At 41.2% G+C, this 14774-nt stretch overlaps 1 protein-coding gene across 1 annotated transcript in view; it reads left to right on the top strand.

Annotated features, from left to right (window-relative positions):
- The window catches only part of FYB2 (FYN binding protein 2), a 133742-nt gene extending 120825 nt beyond the window's left edge, over positions 1-12917 (top strand). Inside the window, exons 20-24 of the mRNA XM_053920609.2 lie at positions 5326-5403; positions 7796-7880; positions 10250-10406; positions 10500-10533; positions 10863-12917. Coding sequence (XP_053776584.1) covers positions 5326-5403; positions 7796-7880; positions 10250-10406; positions 10500-10533; positions 10863-10884 — 376 coding nt within the window. The 3' untranslated portion in view covers positions 10885-12917. The remainder of the gene's footprint in view (positions 1-5325; positions 5404-7795; positions 7881-10249; positions 10407-10499; positions 10534-10862) is intronic.
- The last annotated feature ends 1857 nt before the right edge of the window (positions 12918-14774 follow it).

Here is a 14774-nt window from a genome sequence, read left to right as displayed (position 1 = left end):
TCATTCGCGACCCAGCCCCTGACAAAGCCTCGGCCTCACCTGTACTTCCCACCCACACACCATTCCAGTGCTTTGTCCATACTGTGCTACTAGGAGTTCCTTGAACTCCACAAGCTATCCAGCATTCCTAAAGCTTCACATTTGTTCCAGCGTCATTGATTCATTCAACAAATACTTAATGAGCATGCACTATGTTCCAGGCACTGTCCTAGGTGCTGGATACACAGCAGTGAAAACAGATATAATTTCTATTCCTGTCTGATTGGAGACAAATAAATTGATAAAAAATAAATCCATAATTTCACATGGGAATTTGGTTGTTCTGATATGTTGAAAGAGAGCAGACATAAGGTGTTTGTGCTGGGAGAAGACCGACAGTCATTTCAGAGTAGATAGTTGAGGAGACCTCTACAAGGAGGTGAGAATTTAAGGAGAAAAGACTAGTTCTACCTGTAACACTTGGCCATGGTTTTTGCCCGGTTAGCTATTTTATCCCTCATTATTTACAACTGAATTCAGATTTTGCTTTCCCCAGGAAGCCCTCTCTGACCTCATATATTTGGGTTAGATATTCCTTTCTTATCAGAACATTTTTCTCATAGTCATAGTGTCTTATGTCTTTCTTTTGTCCTCCTTTAAATGGAAACTCCCCGAGGTAGGGACTGTGGCTTTCAATCTGTATCATGTGACCACATACCAAAACATAGTTTGTTAATTCAGTTAACGAGGGACCGAAAAAAAATGAGCGAAATAATCTGGGAGCTCAGACTAGGTAGCCGTTTCCATTGCTTAGGGGGTGAGGAAAGTTTCTGTGCCAGGCTGAAGCAGGAAGGCTAGGTAACATTTTGACAAATGGGCCACAACTGTGTAAACAGAAAACAGGTGTTTGGGAAAGTTTGTTGCTTCTCATAAACAGAAATTCTTAATTTTAATGTATTTGAATTTATCAAATTATCCTTTATGATTGTTGCTTTATCTTTTAAAGAACTCTTTATCCCAAGGTCACATGATGTTCTCCCATATTTTCTTCTAAAACTATGAGTTTTGTCTTTTACACTTAAACCTTAGGTCTACCTGGAATGACTTTTCCTATGTGTAGGGAAGTAGAGATCTAATTAAATTTCCTTCCATGTGAATAAATGCCTAGCATGATTGAGTGGCCCCTATTTCCCCCGCCAATTTGCAGTACCCGCCTGTGTCATACCAATTTCCAGTATCTGAAGATCTATTTCCAGGCTCTCTATTCCATTCCAGTGTCATTTCCAGCTGAAGTGAATTGTGGTCTGAGAAAATAGTTGTTATTAGTACCTTGACATGTTCTGCTTTGAATATGGTCAATGTTTATAAATGTTCCATGTGCACTTTAGAAATATGACTTCTCTAATTTTTTAAAGATTTTATTTATTTATTTTTAGAGGGGAAGGGATGGAGAGAGGGAAACATCAATGTTTGATTGCACTCATGCGTCCCCTATGTTTGGTTGCACTCATGCGCCCCCTACTGGGGACCTGTCCCGCAATCCAAGGCATGTGCCCTGACTGGGAATTGAACCAGTGACCCTTTGGTTTGCAGGCCAGCACTCAATCCACTGAGCCACACCAGCCAGGGGTACTTCTTAATTTTTTTGACTTCTCTAATTTTTTTGATACAAGGATCATTTTATGTCCTTTAAATCAAACATGTTATTTCTCTTATTAAAATCTACAATATGACTTTGTAGATACTTGATCAACATTTGAAAGAAATCAGTTGAAATCCCACACAAACATGGTAGATTTGTCAGTTTCTTCCAAAAGTTCTATCATTTGTTGCTTTATATATTCTATTAGTTACATACAGAATTTTAAATATATTCTAGTGGACTGAATGTTTATGCATTATGTTGTAGCCACCTCTATCCCTAATACTATTAACAAAAATACTTATATAGCTCCTGCTGTGTGTCTGTTACTGTTTCATGTATTTCATATGTAGTATTAACTCATTCAGTCTCACAACAATCCTGGGAGGTAAATACTATTACTACACAGATTGTATAGAAGAGACACTGAGGCACAGAGGTTAAGTTACGTGCCCAAGCTCGCACAGCTGGTGTTAGACCAAGGACTCAAACCCAAGTATTGGATGCTCAGTCTCTCCTCTTTACTACCATACACTGTGCTCTGTATCCTAGTGGTTCTCATTGTCTTACAGTGTAATTTTCCTGATATGTATACCTCCTGATCTTTTAGTTACTATTTCCCTAGTATACATCTTTAATCCTTTAATTTTCTGTTCCCCATATTTGCATTCTCTCTCTCTCTCTCTCTCTCTCTCTCTCATATAGAAAGCATAGAGCTGAACTTGGCTTTTTAAAAATCCAGTATGGCAATCTCTTATCTCCTACCTTGTCCTTGACCTAATGTCAATCTTGTGAAATACTGTAGTGCTGATACTAACATTTTCCTCAGTACACACCTGTCTTTTGTGCTTGCATACCGCTGAGTGCGCTGTCTCATTTCAGCTGATTTGGTGGGGACTGTTAGGGTACTATGCATAGTACTTACTCTACGTGTAAAGTGTAGCAATTTGTTAAGACAAAAATGACAGAAAAAACTTTTACCCAGGATCTAGTAGTTTTGAATTTGGAGGGCCCTTTCAGAATATTCTTCTGCCCTCTACTGCCAAAGGAGGAAGTACAGAACTCTGAGCAAGGGTACAATGTAATCAGAGCTACACTTCCAGAAGAGTAATCCAACCCTTTCACAGAATGGAGAAAATCGGAAGTGTAACATATGTTAGAATATCGTTACAATCACTCAGGTGAAAGATGATCAAAATGTATTCTAGGGTGGTAAAAGAAATGAAGAAAAAGTTATTTCAGAGAACTTCAGTGGATGTTATTAAATTGTGAATTTCTCTGGTAGAAATCGTATCTTCTTTATCTCCATTATCCAGCGCCTAACATAGCACTTAGTATGTGGTAGGCACGTGAGGAATGTTTCATGAACACATGGTATTTATCAAATCACTTAGCCCTGTCAAAATCTGACTGATTTTCATGTGACAGAGTAAATCTTCTCTTTGGCCTCATGGACACCAATCATTAACGGCATTTGCAGCAGACAGAACATTGATGGGAAGTAACAATTTGGAAGGAGAAGAGAGAGGGAAGATGGCATTTGAGCTCCTAGACGCCTGGCTAGTTTGCACATCATGTCTTGGTGGGTATTGGATTGAGGAGTAGCCCAACCTGCTCTGGACTGACTTGTCGCCAGACAACCCAGACCTCTGCTTTATGCTGCACTTCCTTCTGTTCATTATCCATCTCCCAGCAAGTCGGCCGGAGAAGGAAGGGGGGGATCTTGAAAAGGACCCTGGAACAGCTTCTACAACCTGGCACCAGTGGGGCCTGTGGCATGTCACCTCACTTCTCTGAACCTTGGTTTCTTAACCTGCACGATGGCAGGAACAATCCTGGGCCTGCCGAGCTCATTAAGCCCTCTAACTAGACCCCTAGAAATGCAAAGCAGCTGACGAAGAGGCACTGACTTGACCGTAATGCTCACGTGGTCAGCAGGGGCATGAACTGGTATGACACGGTCTTTCTGAAAGAATAATTTGGCAACGTGTGTCTAAAATGCCCGGACCCTTAACCCAGTACTCTTACTTCAAGCAACTAACTTTAGTAAAAAAAATAAATAAAAACAAAAATAAAGGAAACATGAAAAAAATCATGTGCAGAAATATCTGCCTCAAGGTTACCTATAAAAAATGAGATATTTAAAACTACCCAGATTTCCAATAACTTGGTAAGTATATTATCGTATACTACTCAACATAAACATTAAAATATATGCTAAATATATCCTAAATAGTTTTCAGTAATGAAGAAATGCAGAAATAACAATGAAAAACTGTATGTACAGTATGATCTCAGTTCCATTTTAAAAGGGCTTGGGAATATTTAGAAGGAAATTCAGATGTCCTGGAGAGCTCAGATTATGCTTATTTTGTTTTCTACTTCTGCTTCCAGTTTTTAAATACTCAGAATGTACTGCTTTAAAATCAGTAAAGAAAATAAGCTTTTAAGTAGGCACCCGCCTTGCCCATTCCCTGCCCTCCCCGCCGCGCTCCTCCCCCACAAGTCCGTGCACAAGCTCCCACCGCACACTCGCCGCGCGCCTAGCACTGAGCAGAGCCCACTGGACACACTGGAATAGAGGGTGGGCTCCCATCTTCTGGGAACCTACAGTGGAGAGAGAAAACGAGTGACCAGTGGACAGTTAGAAAACCAGTCACTGCTGAGCGCCATGATATAGGGTCCTAAGGCAACAGACACAGAGAAAGACAGGGACTGGAGATCCCTCAACAAACCTTGGAAGGCTTCTTAAAAGACTTCCCTAAGCTGCATCGTCCATGCTGGTCAAATGCTGAGTCCCTGATGTACTGTTGGACAACTGTGGCCATAATCTGAAGGGAATGGTGACACATTGTCTCTGAAAATCTCGAAAATTCCTGTGACATAATATCCTGTGGTTATCATGTACCCGATGAAGAGTTCAGATATGCAGACACCAGGGACACACAGATGCTCGACGGAGTGGCGTCCTGTTCTGCTCTTATCGATGATGGACCAAAAACACACAAAAAACCTTTTGAAGCAGCAGGTATGGTGAAAGACCATAGACTTCAGAGTCAGAGGCACCTGGAGGTTCAAAGCCACTGCTTCTGTGACCATGAGAGTTCTCTGATTATCTATTTCCTTCTTTGTAAAACTTTATGCATGACTACTTTACAGGATACTTACTGTGAAAAATCAGTTAACACGTGAAAGCACACAACTTGCCACGTAGGGGCTCAAAAAGTCCTAGTTCTGTCATACCCTCACCCCTCCCTGAATCCTTTCCTACTAACGCCAAACTAGTTAGATTAGTTTTTCTCGTGGTGGAGGTCAGTATTACGGCTCAGGTTCTAGAGGCAAAGAAGCTGAGGCTCAGAAAGGAGGGAAAGTGCGATGATAAGCAGGTTGATCTCGTTTCTGGTTTCAAGTTCGGATCATCACAGACCGGGGTCAGCGATCTATGGTCCGTGGGCTAAACGCAGCAGGCCGCTTGTTTTTGTAAATACCGTCACAAGAGCAGAGTTAAGTGGTTACGTAGGGATGTTATGCCTTCCAGAGCCTAAAGTATTTACTCTCTGGCCTTGTCATAGATTATCAAAATATACTTCTAGATGACTTTTAACTTTTTTGGTAAAACATAATTGCCTGGGAAGTACTGATGGTTTTCACAACTGGTTTAGTTCAATCTTAATTTACTGGATCAAATATATTTTTCTCCTCAGAGATGAAGATAAAGTAAAAATTTGGAAGCCCAAGCTTTTTAAACCGAAGGGGAAAAAAGGTGCTGAAGAATCAGAACGGTAAGTACCCAGGGGTACCTACGTTACCGCTTACCAGCCGCGGTTCATACTGCTCGCCGGCTGCGTAAACTTAGGCAAGTCGGTAAGTCGGATTCCCAGGTTCTTCATCTACAAAATGAGAATATTAGCATCTAAACTCCAGTGCAGTTGAGAGGACTGGAAGAGACACAGAATATGAAAATACAAAGAACGACACACACTTATCTTCATCATCATCATCACCCCTGCTTTTGGTGAACAGGGAGCGAGGAAAGATTTCAAGCCGGGCCTTGCAGACCATGAAACATTCTCAGGCTTCTTTCAGGCTGAAAGGCCTTTCCCTCTCCACGACAAACCTTAAATAATACACCAATTTGAACTTAAGGAAACTAGGTGTTAAACAGTGAGACTGCTTTCCCTAAAGTACAATGTAATTTTATGTATGTCTACATTAGTGTCAGAATTACAAAACAAGGTTTTATCAATTCAAAATCTAACCTTCATTCACGTGGTTCGAGTTCCCAGTTGGCTGTTGGGGAGGTGATTTTTTTTACTGTCTCAGATGTTTCCTTGGTGCTCAGTGCTCCAGTCTTCGCCTCGGTCACTAGGAGATGGGGCAGCTCTGAGGTTTACCCAGTGTCTCTGGGAAATCCTCGTCTACATAAGTCATTAATCAGGATGGGAACACTGTGTGGTCTCCCTGCTTTGGGAAACCTGTTTAGAAAAGTCCTAGAGGGACACCCCCAAGAAATAACACATTAGTCTATGCCAGATTTAAACGCGGAGGATGGCATCCAGTGACCCTTCCTTTATTTTCTTTGGGTTTAGACTTGATATAATTTATTTTTTCCAAGTTGGAAAGATGTATTCACAGACCAGAAAGTACTTCCCACCTTAAACTTCATACCTTTGCATAGCATAGCAAAACAGAATTCCAAGAGGAAATAATCGAAATTTTTACTGCCCACCCTACAACCCCCAAAAAAGGCTTTTTAGTATTTTAATGTCTACACATGTCTTTTTAGGAAACAATCTTCTAGTGCGCTTTTATTCTTACAACAAACTGATACTTTACTTTTATTCTCAATTGAGTAAATTTTAAAGTGTTATATTTAATAATGTAGTAGATTGAAGCTATCATTACACCTAGATTGATATGTTTTCATGTGCTCTTGATTCCTTTTTGAATGGTTTCTACCGTAACATATTCTACCAATAAGAAATGCTTTTGACATTAGGACAATCCTGTCATTATCCCTTTACTAATCAAAGATAATACGTTTTCAGAGAAGCTGGGGAAGGGTATGACAGGTATAAAATAATAGGTATGTTAGCCCACCTTGTAAGATGTCCCCACCATGGGAATACATGACTTTATCTTGTGGGCAGTAGAGAGAGATTAAAAGGTTTTAAGCAAGAGAGTGACATGGCCAATTAAATTTTAGAAAGATGACTGGAGGCAGGTATGCAGGTGGATTCACAAAAGGAAAGGTAAGAGGAAGGTGGTACTTCTGGGGCAAAGTGGCCATGGCCTAAAGTATGGCAGCGGCTATAATCTTGGACGGAACAAAGCAGATATAGGTTATACTACCAGCCCCCATGTGAAGAGTGGAAGGAAAAGACAGAGGGAAACCATAATCAGCTCGTGCTGTATGGTTATTCACTTCTATGGCCTGAATTTTTTGCATGTATTTTGTGGCATCTTACACTTTCTTTTATTTTTAAAAAATATTTTATTTATTTTTAGAGAGGGGAAAAGAGAGAGAGAAACATCACTGTGTGGTTGCTTCTTGCACACCCCCTACTGGGGACCCAGCCTGCAACCCAGGCATGTGCCCTAGACTGGGAATTGAACCGGCGACCCTTTGGTTTGTAGGCTGGCACTTAGTCCACTGAGCTACAACAGCTAGGGCTATCTTCTTAATTCTATCTTCTTCATAATCATTCAGCGAACTGGAAGGTTCTTTGATGCACAGAGATTTTTGATTCCCCAATTAGGTTTGAAAAAGTGGAAAACCATGAGATGTAAGCTATTTACTCAGTCTTAGTTTTTTATTGAGTAATCTGAGGGTGAGTGGGACAGTTTATAACTTTCCCTAAGTTGGTTCTTCCTTAAATTAGTTATACTTGTAAATCTGATTCAGAGAAGTTTCTTTGATTTAAATTGTTCAACCAATTGGATGTTAGTCCAAGTTATCTTGCTGTCAAAAAAAAAACATTTTTAGTTGTAGGGGGAAGGAACTGTTATTATTCTGTTCAGTGGTTTTGACAATCTGCTCTGGTGGAAATGTAATAAAATGTATATAAAATTATATACACATACATAAATTATACCTAAGTTTATCCTGAAATAGGATGACTAAGATTTGGAAACTTGAGTTTTATTTAACCCAATCTGCATTTTTCTTGCCAGTCTATCACCTAGAAATTTCTTCAGAACCAAGAAGCAAAACTTAGAAAAGGACAGAATGGAAAAACTTTTTAGAGAAAGATTTGAGGTATGTTCTCCTCTGAAGGTAAAAATCAGTACTAAAGGCTAGAAACTTCTGATTCTAGAGATTCTGTGTGTTATACCTCTGCCCCTCTGGGATTGAGGCATGAATACTTCTACTGTTTCCCGATGCGTTTCTGCATTATAATGCCTTTGTATATGCAATTTCCTCTGCCTGGAAAAATTCCTAAGTTGCTCAGTTCAGACATCACCTCCTCTTCCCTAACTCCTCTCCTTCAGGTAAACTTACTCCCTCAGCACACTTTAAAAAACCTATTCTACACTAATCTGGAAGCACACTGACCTCTGTTACAACCCGTGTGTGCACACGCACATTGGAACTAAAACTCTGGAGTCCTTTAGTAAGGAAAGATTTTGCCTCACGTAGATTTGCCCCCAGCGCCCAACATAAAACCGGTCGGTGTTCAGTGAGTGAATGAATCACGACCCCAATGAATAAGTGAAGTGTCCGAAGCTCCCTGACTTCTTACCCTGTCATTGAGTCCATGGAGCATTTTTTCCCTAATTCCAACTAAATCAAAAGACCCTCCATTCTGATTTTTCATACTGTCAAAGAATTTATTGATTTGAGAGACACACTGAACACCTCCATGGGCTTGTCACTGGAGTGAGACAGTGTGTGCTCCCTGCTCATAAATTTGTCCAAGTTGCTTCTCCGCCTAGACCTTCCCGAAGTCCCCATTTCTGTGGATTGAGTTCCGGCCTCTTCACACAGCACATGCAGCTCTTCGTGTCCTGAAGACAGACGTTTGCCGTAGCTAATTTCATACTACTGATTTGTGGCATGAAATTGTCTACCGAAAAGGGTGGAGTTATTTGACTAGTTGAAGACAACAGTGTAACAATTTCTGGTTGAAAAGACCCTGGCCTTGCATCTAGTGCTTTTCTCCCTGCTGTCACTGGCTGTCTCATGCGGGACACAAACCCCATCTCTCGTGTGTGTGATTCCACTCCTCCCTATCACCTGTGGTGGGCTTCCTTGCCGTCCCAGTAGAAAAAAGTATGCCATTTCAGTAACTTTTATTCAGCTCAAATCACAAAATGTTGGGTACATTTGTGCCAGGCACTGAAGGTACAAGAGGAATAAAAGTGTCCTCCACTTTCATTTTAAAGACAAAATGTTCATATGATGTTGTAACACCAGTATATAGACAATGCAGTGAAAACAGGAAATTATACAGGGCAGTCGCGAAAGTCCTCGTGCAAGGTGGTTAAAAGAAAACACGGGGTTTCCAGGCAGAGAAAACAGCACGAGCAAGGGCACGGACGCACGGAGGTGCGTGGTGTATTCAGGGTTATCACACAGCCTGGGGTGGCTGCAATGAAAGGGACAGAAATGGGTGCACGGGGAGTGACATTTATAAAGGACTTGGAATGTCAAGCTAAGAAATGTGGATCTCATCCTGAAAGCATCGAAGAGTTTTTAGAACAACGGCCTAGAAAGGGTTGGAAATCAGTTAGGAAGCGTCTCTCTTGTGGCAGATCCCACTTGGGTCAGGGTGCTCTTTCGCATCCCCCAAACTCAGGAGAGTTCTGAGAGTGAGGGGAGGCACACCTGACCATAATATTTGTAAATAAAGACTGTCCTGAGCAGGGGGAGATGTTCAGCCACCCAAATTTGGTGAAGTAGACATCTGTAAATATGAGCTATATATTCTGGAACTGTTTTATTTTTCAGTCAGTGGATTTCAATGCATTAGATGGTGATGTACCTGTGAATGTGTAGGCCAGCTGCTTTAAAACATCAAAAAAGAAAAACACCTCCCCTGAGATCAGATAGTAAATTACTCATCAGTTTTTTTCACAAATGCTTGTCCTTGACCCCAAAAGGAGAGTGGGAATTGCCCCCACACCCATTCCTACTACTTTAAATGTGTGTGTTGTAGCTAAATGTAAGGATATATAAGCCCACCCAAGAAAAAAGTGGAGAGTGCCACCTAGAAACACTTGTATGGAAGAACATCATAAACTCTAAGAGGGTTTCCTCTCCCTGCCCCCTTTTTCAAACCTCTCTTTTCCTGATTTGGTAGTAACTTTATCACAACAACGGTTAACATAGACATCCACAGTGGTTAATGTGAACCCATGGTATAACCCTCTCGTTCACCAGCATTCATCCTAGTACAATTAGATCATGGACTGAACATATATTCATACCAAGCAAATACAGAATTGTGGCATTCAACCATTATTTCCTTAAATCCCTTCACTGAGTATCTTGCTATTATTTTCTATTCCCTTAGATATTTCACTAATACTTAGCATCTTGAGTTTATTTTGTTACTATCTTAATTTTACTATAATGAAAAGACAAAAACCATGCAAGCACGTCTGACCAGTGATTTCCCGTTTCAGTACGACAAAGAGATCGCTGTCATCAACACCGCGGTGGCGAGCTCCTGTAACTCGAGACACGGAGTCTCTGATCTGCCCATAACCCCTGGAGAAGAGCTGGAAGTCATCGATGTCGCTGAAGGAAATCTAGTGATATGTCGCAATTCTAAAGGCAAATGTAAGTGATTGGCTTCCTGCCCACAAAGTGTCATTGTTTTAAAGCATCTCAAAGCATTATCTCTGTAACTGCCAGTGATTTTTGTTTCTACAGATGGATACGTGTTAATTGAACATCTAAATTTCAAGTAAGTAGTTTGATTTTATATTTCAAATCATGAATTCTAAATATTTAACAGTACTGGAGACACTAGTTTCAAGGAAATACTACTGAATTTATTTACATTCAGAAAAAATTGAAAATTAGATACACAATGCCCTATTCTATGAGGATTACTTTGGAAGAGACTTTACTATTGTGTCTCCTGGGTTATCAAACTTCACTACAGAGCATATTTATAAACAAACATTTTAAAGGCCCATAAAAATATTGAACTGGATAAGAAATTCCCCAGAAATCTCCTGCTCACTACTCAACTGCTTTACATTTCAAAATATACTTGTTACTTTTTCTCAGGCACCAAGGTTGGTCGCCTTAGGAAGAGCGACAGCAGATGGACGGATGTGCAAGTGAGAACTGGTTCTAAGACATCAGTCCTGCTCACACCAGTTCCGGTTTACATGTCAAAACGAGACGGCCAAAACTTTCGTTAGGACCTTAGGAGAGAAAACAAACCCTCCACGTCTAGTTGGTTTTGCTCCTAAAAGGTTACCTTTCCATGTCCACTTTAAGAATCTGAAACAGAATGTGACACTGAGTGTGCCAGCCCTTGAGCACTTACTCCATGAGCCACGTCCACAGTAAGAAATCATGCCTGATGGCACTGCCCAGTGGGCTATACAGGGAGGGAGCACGCTTCTAGTATCAGTACGTGAGTGCTGAGAACTTCTAAAAGACGCTGTCCATTTAAATTGGGTGTGATGTAATTCTGGAAAAACAGTGTAACCAAGTTCTTTTAAATACTCAAAGTATAATCTTGAAATACTTACAGTTTCTTTAAAAAATCAAGGTCTAAGTGTTCTGCTTTATCACAAAACCAAAGTTGGACTCAAAATGCTGCTCAAAATTGGTTTCTTTTGGGAACCGTATACTGAAAAGTAATTTATTCATAAATTCACCCAACATCACTTAAATTATGCTGCATTGGTTTAAAATAGTCTGTTGTCCCAAATAAGTAATACTTTTTGTTTATTCAAATAAGAGAATTCACACATATTTTTACTTATATGAAAGTAAAGAAAATTAAGCTGAGCTGTTAATAAAATTCTGTATTTCAAATGATGTACACTGCCTCTTAAGCAGGGTGATTCTGGCGTTCAGGGGTGTGAATTTACTCCATGGTCTTATCCTTTATACTATGAGATTATTTCTTAAATTTCTAGTTTCTTTCTTAAGTTACAAGTGGCATTTGCCAAAAAAGCCAACCTCATTCTAGAAGACAAGAATTAAATGTATTACATAGTTTAGAGAGGGGAATAGATATGAATGAAATGCCTAGAAGATTGAGGAAGGCTTCACAGAGAAGGTGGCACTGAAGCTTGGTCTAATCACACGCACATTTGCTAGACAAGGCACAGAGATGGAAAGCCCACTGTCTGGTGAGTAGGAAGAGATCGAAGGGAAATGGAACGCGCTGTGTCTGGTGGGGAAGGGAAATGGAACACCCTGTGTCTGGTGGGAAAGGGCAAGAGCTGGGATGGGGTAAGTTGGAGATAGAATGTGACAGAGTTCTTATCAAAGGTCTTATTCAGGAAGGTGATGCCAGATGTCTAGAGAGAAAAGTAAAAACAGTCACAGCAATATGGGTGATAACTCAGAGAGAGGAGAGGCTAGTAGGTTTTGCAATATTCTAGGCAAAAGAGCATTTGACCGTAAGACAGCAGCAATACGCAGCCCCATTAGTTGCAAAGGTAAGGAAACAGATGTCTTGGTGACTGATTAGAGGTGAGAGAAAGAATGAGGGGATGACTCCAAGCTTTCTTTTTTGGGAGCTGAGATTAAGGTACCAAAATTGGGAACATAATTCTGTTTGGATCCCCCTGAATTAAATGTACCTCCTCAGTGAGAGGCAGGGCATTCAGGCAACTGCAGCCCCTCCCACACCACAGTCAGACCGGCCCCGTGGGCACTATGGCAGAAGAGCATGGGCGAGTATGGCCTGTGGGCAGGGAAGGAGGTGAAGAGCAGAGACCTTTCATGAAATAATCCTGTAAAAATGAGAATCATGCACCACATGTCACTCTTGCCACCTGGCCGAAACATGAAGTATCTTAAACCCCACAGTGGCAATGGGACTAAACTCCCACTATGATGGTCCGTCCCACACACTCTCCTTCTCATCCCATGGCCTCTTGTTCTAACCCAGGACTCCGCTCCGCATCCCCGTTCTCTCCTTAGTGCCCAGGGCTGAAGACCCTCGCCTCGTCTGCTTCACAGGACTGCTGTCAGGCCGGAACGCAGTGCCCTAAACACCAGTGTCCTAAAAGTGGGCCAGCATTGCTGTTTAGTACCTGGCCTTTTCTGAAGTTGGAAGATGTAAAAACAAAATATGTTTTGCAATTCAAATTTTAAGACTTGGAAAAAAGTGACTGGGATGGAATAATTTTACATAGATATATTTAATAGGATTTTAAAACTAAACATTTTTCTTTGTTTGGAAAGTATAAACCATTTGATTCAATATAAACTGGTACCTAGTTACTATTTGTTGATATGAACTATATTTTTAGGAAAAATAACTGCTTTCATCCACACTCAATGTGATTGTCTCTATTTCACTGTCAGCCCCACTTCTTCCATTCTTTACACCAGGGGTATCAAAGTCATTCTCACCAGGGGCCACATCAGCCTCGAGGTTGCCTTCAAAGGGCTGAATATAATTTCAACTCCTTCACAGAAAGGAGTAGTTACATTTATTCAGTCTTAAAATTATTTCAGCCCTTTAAAGGCAGCTGCGAGGCTGATGTGGCCCCCAGTGAAGATGAGTTTGACACCCTGCTTTACATCGTCCCCTTGAAACAACTTCTCACACTATTGACCCGCAAGATCCTCTAATGTACATTAACATTATAACTAAGGCTTCAGTGCCTCAGGCTATCACTAAGGCTTCCCAGTGCCCTGGAAAGGATGCCATGTGTCTCCTAGAAACCCTCAGCTCGCATAAAGTTTCAATGGAAACACTGAGTCTCCATTTTACTTTGAAGTTTTTATGGAAACATACCAGTAAAGGTGACATTCCGTCAGATAAAAGCATATGAAGGTACCTGGCCCCAACAGAGGCTGACACTGGCCCACACAGGTCATTTACTGGCCAGTCGCCGGCAGCCTGTTCACACATGCAACAGCACAGCCTTCCCTTCCTCCCCGAGCACTTCTGGGCAACGCGTGGGCCTCCAAGACAGCACAGCGTTCTGTTGACCAGGCCCTCTCCTGCACATCTTCAGAACTTCTAAAACATACATTCTAGGAGAAGAATAGGAAGGGGAAAAAGAGGAAATATACTGACAAATTCCTTAGAAGTGGTTGTTTCTGGGTAACAGGGTTAGGATGATTTTTTCAGCTTCTTCAAACGTCCTGTACTTTTCAAATTTCCTATCATAACCATCCACAACCCGTGGAATTTGGGAAATAAAGGAAAAACATTTTCACTAATAAAACACAAATTCCTTCTTCTAAGTTTGGAAAAGCAAATTAAAATGTTTACTTATATATCTTGACTTCGATGTGTTGTTAAGGAGAACTAAAGTACGATGTTTTTTCAAAAAGTTGCTTTCGGGTATATAAGTAGGGATGGCTGCCCCTATCAGTGGTACATGGGATCACATCCACATTGCTTGTTCTCTATTTTCCGTAGCTGTCAGTTTAAAAGTCTGTCGCTACCTGAGAGCTTCTATGCCTTTCCCTTCCTGTTCTATGGCTGTGGTCAGCAGAATTTTGGCCTCCACGATCTCCATGCCCTGGCACTACACCTGTAAATAGGTTGTGTGACTTTATAGATGAAATTAAGGTGCTAACCAGTTGACCTTAAAATAAGGAGATTATCCAGGTGAGGCCTGTTTGACTGCACAGGCCTTAAAATCAGAAGTCAGCCAGTCAGTTACGCAGCGGAAGAAGAGGCAGGAGGTATCTGAACCATAGGCATCCTGTCGCTGGCTTTGACGATGAAGGGAGCCATGGTCCAGATAATGGTAATGGCCCCTTGAAGCTGCAAGTGACCCCTAGCCAAGAGCTAGAAAGGAAGCTGACTTCAGTCCCACAGCGGCATGAAATTCTGCCAAAAGCTTGAATGAGACTTGAAAGATTCTCCCCCAGACCTGAGCCCTACAAACACTTTTGCTTGCAGCCTTGTGTGACTGGAAGCAGAAACACCAGCTAAGCCCACTGAATCTCTGAGTTACAGAACTGTAAGATAAAGTTGTGTTTGGGGAG

The sequence above is a fragment of the Desmodus rotundus genome, chromosome 3, assembly GCF_022682495.2.
Source record: "Desmodus rotundus isolate HL8 chromosome 3, HLdesRot8A.1, whole genome shotgun sequence".
NCBI classification, from domain to species: Eukaryota; Metazoa; Chordata; class Mammalia; order Chiroptera; family Phyllostomidae; genus Desmodus; species Desmodus rotundus.
This window is presented reverse-complemented; position numbering and strand designations above follow the sequence as displayed.